General features: G+C 43.3%; 1 protein-coding gene across 1 annotated transcript in view; it reads left to right on the forward strand.

The window, feature by feature from the left end:
- LAMB3 (laminin subunit beta 3) overlaps positions 1-5,365 on the forward strand; it is an 84,656-nt gene that overhangs the window by 72,281 nt on the left and 7,010 nt on the right. Inside the window, exons 20-22 of the mRNA XM_015408717.1 lie at positions 6-22; positions 1,387-1,528; positions 4,383-4,559. Coding sequence (XP_015264203.1) covers positions 6-22; positions 1,387-1,528; positions 4,383-4,559 — 336 coding nt within the window. The remainder of the gene's footprint in view (positions 1-5; positions 23-1,386; positions 1,529-4,382; positions 4,560-5,365) is intronic.

Here is a 5,365-nt window from a genome sequence, read left to right on the forward strand (position 1 = left end):
AGCAGGAGGCAGAAGAAGCCAGGTAAAGAGGGATTTGGTTGCTGTGCCTCGTGAAAGGGTAATGAGGGAACTGGCACATAACTTCAGTAATGTTTGACTTGAGCCTGTGAATGGAGGGAGCCTTTTGTTGCTTACTCCTCTGTAAAAGTTGACATGATTAGTGAAGTTTCTCAGACTTCTCATGCTTAAAAGCATTTCCCCTTAAGACGACATGTTTTTCATATGATTTAATTCATACGTTATTCACATTTATTGCTAGCTGCAGGGCCACTGTTCTGAAGCATCATCCCGTACCTTTGCAGTAAGCAGCTGAATACAGGAGCCACGTGAGTGGGGACAATTGCATGGCTCCTTTGCAGCTGATCGTTGCCCTTCACTTTGGCCACACAGCACTCAGGTGAGAAGTAGCTATGCAGCTAACTTTTTCCTCCTGAAGTCAACTAGTTACTGCAGCAGTATGGGAAGGTGCCATCAGTATGGAGCAAATGTGAATGGGACTTCCTATTAGGCTTTCTCCACTGAATATTGTTCAGTATGTCTATAGAATCTTCCTAAGTGTTTGAAGTTCTTAGTAGGCATTATCTCAGAAATCCTGGCAACATCCCTGTTAGACGAGCCAAGATTCCTATGTTATGAACAGGGTGGATGGGAGGCACTGATATGCAAAGCTGCATGGGAAATAGTGGCTTGCCTTGTGCCACCAAGTGATGATTTATGGCGGAAGGCTCAAACAGATGCTGGTAATTCTGTGGCTGGACCTCCCTGCATTTCCCCTTAAAAATCAAGTGTGCAGGGGCTTGCTTTGGCCTGGGACCACAATGCAAGGGAAGAAGGTTTGAGCCTTCCCTACTGCGCTGTTTTCATAATAGGAAACAGTCCCAGGGAACTATTTGTTCTGTTGGGCTAAAGTCTCCCTAATGGGGCAAATAATATCTCTTCTATTTCAGTCTGGAATTTATATGTGAACCAAGGACTTCCTGTCTCACGGGTCATTCTCATAGCCATTATATTACATGAGACTAGTTGTTCCCATTTTGAGCAGGTGGGGATGGAATCTTTTCCAGCCACTTCTTTTCAATGAGCACTCAGTGGGCATGTAAGATATCAGGTGAAAACCCATTTGTGCTGCTTAAAAGCCTCTCAAGGTTGTTGTCCTTACATTCCTTTAGATGTTGTTTAGAAACAAATATATGCCACCATCCCAGACACCTGCTTGAGGCAGATCCCGAGCAGCAGCGACCTGCCGCCGCCAAGTTTTCTTACTGGGCTTGTTGGTCTCATCTTCCATCTTATAAACATTAATCGCAAAGCAGTACATGAAGGGAACTGAGAGGGATGATTTTGATCAGAAGCCATATACCTTTCTGGTATTTAACATTTTCCTAGGAATAGAGCAAATGCTATTGAAGGCAATGTGGAGGATGTGGCAGAAAATCTGAGACAAGCTAACGTAGCACTTCAGGAGGCTGAAGACACTATTCATGGGTCTGGTTATTCCCTTCAGCTCATCCAGGACCGCCTTGATGAGGTGAGTTGTGCATGCTGAGCTTCTGGTACTGTGTTCTTGCATGACATGCTTGCTGGGAAGCCATGGCTGCCAACCACCAGGTGGGGCCTGGAGATCTGGAACTACAGCCAGGGCTATTTTTGGGCAGGAACGCACAGGAACAGAGTTCTGGCTGGCTCCCGAGTTGGCCACACCCAGCAGGAACTCATTAGCATAATAGGCCACACCCAACAGCAGAAACTCATTAGGACTGGCTACATTAGGGGTGTGTGGCCTAATATGCAAAGAAGTTCCTGCTATAAAAAAGCCCTAAACAGAATAAGAAGCAAAAGGTGGGTGTGTCTGGATGACCACACTTCTGCAAACATGGGGTGTGTGGCCTAATATGCTAATGAGCTGTGCTGTTAGGGGTGTGTCCTAATAAGCAAATGAATTTCTCCTGTTGGGTGTGGCCTATTATGCCAATGAGTTCCTGCTGGGCTTTTTCTACAAAAAAAAGCCCTGACTACAGCTGATCTCCAGACTACAGAGAATGGATCTTCCAAAGGAAATGGCAGTTTCAGAAAGTGAATTATAGGATGTCACATTATTACTGAGCTCCCTCCTCTCTTTAAACTCTCCCCTCCCCAGCTGGAGGTGGCCAAATTTATGGCCTTTTAAATGGAATGCAACCCACAAGCAAGGCAGTCTAGGCAAGCAACCAATAAGAAGGATGACTGAGCCCTTCCTGGGTACATGGCTGGTGGATTCACTGTGAGACATGCATTATTAGTGTGTGCAAGTTGCAGAGGAGTAGTTGTTCTTCTTGTAAAACTTCATTTCACCATGCTGGTAAAGCACTGTTACTAAAACAAACCTGGTTCTTGTCCAAGATCAGGGATTTTTTTTGTTTTTTTGTTTCTCTCATCTCATGCTTGTCATTGTCTTGCACCTGAACGTTATTTTACCATATTTGACCATAATGGGGAGGCTTTGCTCTTTATATCACTGCAGCATAAACTAAGCAGGATACCTGTGTGCTATTGCCCTGAATGCTAGTGAATATTATTTAAGTGTTCCTTGCTAAGTAAATTTAACGCCATAGTAATTTGGACCTTCAGGGACAAACCAAACATACTCGGCAAGGTAGGCCACTAATTTTGAAGTTACAGTGTAACTAAATGGATTAAGTGATAAAAGCCCTTTCTGATTCCACAGAGATTTGGACTTTTCTCCAGAAGTTTATTTAGGCCTTTGGCATGCTAAATGAGTGTACTGAAGACTAGGGGTGTGCATTTGGATCTACCCAAACCAAAAATATACCCCAAAAATACCTTATCAGTATTTTTTGGGGGGGTATATTGTGGCATTCTAAAGTTATCTAGAATTTTTTTTTTTGAAAACAACAAAAAAAGTAATCCCACTGGCTCAGCTGTTTTCTGGGCTGTCTTCTGCGGTCCCTTTAAATGCAGCCTGTTTAAAGGGACTACAGAGGAAAGCCCAAAGAACAGTTGAGTGGCCAGAGCAATCTTTTCTTCTTCTTTTTCCTTCTTGGGTTTATTGGACCAAATTTTGGGGAGGATTTCTGAAAAATCCCAGATTTTTCAGGAACCTTGCCATTTTTTGGGGGGTCCAATGGACCTGAACCGAACAATACCAAGAAAAAAAATTGCACACCCCTCCTGAAGACCCATAAGGTATGGAGACTTTATACATATCACATGCAGATTGGCTTTCTGTCTGCACTGCAGATGCAGGATGGCTTGGCCAGTCTGCTGCATAAATGGTGCTTCTTCATGGAAGGTTTTTTAAAAAATTTTTGTCCTAGAGGCCTTTCCCCCTTTTATCTAGGCATCTTCTTTCAACACTTAAGAAACCAGGAGGATTCAATATACTTTGCCCATGATTACATTTTGATCCTGTCCTGAAAGAGATCATGGCAGCATGCATGGCTCTTCCCTCTTCCATTCTTGGTCTAGCCACATGCAATTATTTGCATAGTCACATGATGGATCAGGCTATCCACATAAACATATCCAAATAAAATGGAGTAGTGGGGAAACATGTATGCTATCCTGAACTCCCTGGAGGAAGGCTGGGATAAAAGTGTGTTAAACAAAAGAAGCAGAATTTCCCACCTGTTCACATATACAGTTTGTGCATGGATACAATTTGAATCAGAAGTAAACAGTTGGTGCCCTAACTTAGTTTTATCTTTTCTTTATAGTCATGTAGCTCTCACTTCCAGTTTAATTTTGAAGCGCTGTAACAGGAACAAGCAAAACTCATGTGGAGAAGTCATATTGATCTCCAAAAATGAGGCAACATTTAGTGAAAATACCCATGTTTGAAAACTGTGCAGAACAAATATTCAAGCAAAATTAACTATGTGCTTTATCAGCAGTTTATACAATTAGATATGATGGAGGAGAGAATAGAATTCCCCTCCCCTCATGTACATTCCATTTCTGAAGCAGGGGTGGGAGGTCTATTTTTTTAAAAAATGGAGCATGTGGATGGAGGGAGGTGGCTTCCTACACTATCTTCCTGTGCTCTGTTGCTTTCAGCACTTTTAATGCACTTTCCCCCTTAATTTCTCAACCAAATCTACATTTTAATGGACACATGTACAGCAGCTTGTGTGAAATTGACATGTACCATCGGGGCAAAGAGAACAGTGAGCACGGAGCAGCGCTTGTGGGAAATCACCCTATTATAATGTTAATGCTGAATCATTTAGTCCCTGTTAATCTTGATAAAATCAGTGCATTCATGATTTCTTAAGGCTGAGACTTCCACTGACAGGAATGAAGTTTCGCATCCAGTACAACTAATATTTTTCCAGAGGGAGAGCCTTAGTTAAATTGCTAAATGGTTCCTATTTTGGGATGTTCAGATCCAGATGGTCCTTAGTCCAGCTGAGAAGAGCGTTCAGGACATCACTGATCAACTAGACAACTTCACGAAAAGACTCAGCCAGTTACGGTACAAGGCAGACCAGAACCAGGTATCAGCTTTGGATGCCCAGCAGAAAGCAGGGGAAGCTGGTGAGCAAGCAAGGACCACTCAACAGGTATGACAATGGGGTCTTCCAGGCACTGCGATTTTTAAAAAAAATATCTTTGATCCAAGAAGAACATATCATGATCCGGGCTGCTGAGACCCTCCTGTGGGTCCCTGGAAAAGGATCCCCCCCATTTAAAGAAGAAAAACAGAGAGAAGGAAGGAAAGAATTTAATGGAACATAAAGCCTCTCTAAGGAATCCAAAACCCTTTGCTTAACTAAAAAAACAAATTCTCTTGCAGGAAAGCACTTACTATGGCTTCAAGTCAAGTAAAGGATTAAAAGGAGTGATTACAACAGTCCTAGATAAGGTTCTAGAGGCTGAAGCCCCAAATGTACAGTCATCTACGACACCATAGAATCATAGAGTTGGAAGGGGTCAGACAGGCAATCTAGTCCAGCCCCCTGCTCAACGCAGGATCAGCCTACAGTATCCATGACAAGTGTGTGTCCAAATTTTGCTTAAAGAATGCCAGTGAGGAGGAGCTCACCACCCCCCTAGGCAGCCAATTCCACTGTTACACAACTCTGACTATACATTTTCCCCCCCTGATATCCGGCCGGTACCTTCCTGCCCTTCATTTAAACCCATTATTGCAAGTCCTATCCTCTGCTGCCAACAGGAACAGCTCCCTGCCCTCCTCTAAGTGACAGCCCTTCAAATACTTAAAGAGAGCAATCATGTCCCCCCTCAACCTCCTCTACTTCAGACTAAACATTCTTAAGTCCCTCAGCCTTTCCTCATATGGCTTGGTCTCCAGGCCCACGATCATCCTTGTCACTATTCTGTCCACATCCTTTTTGAAGTGAGGCCT

Source organism: Gekko japonicus, unplaced genomic scaffold (genome assembly GCF_001447785.1).
Source record: "Gekko japonicus isolate JY-2015 unplaced genomic scaffold, Gekko_japonicus_V1.1 scaffold2224, whole genome shotgun sequence".
Classification (NCBI taxonomy): Eukaryota; Metazoa; Chordata; class Lepidosauria; order Squamata; family Gekkonidae; genus Gekko; species Gekko japonicus.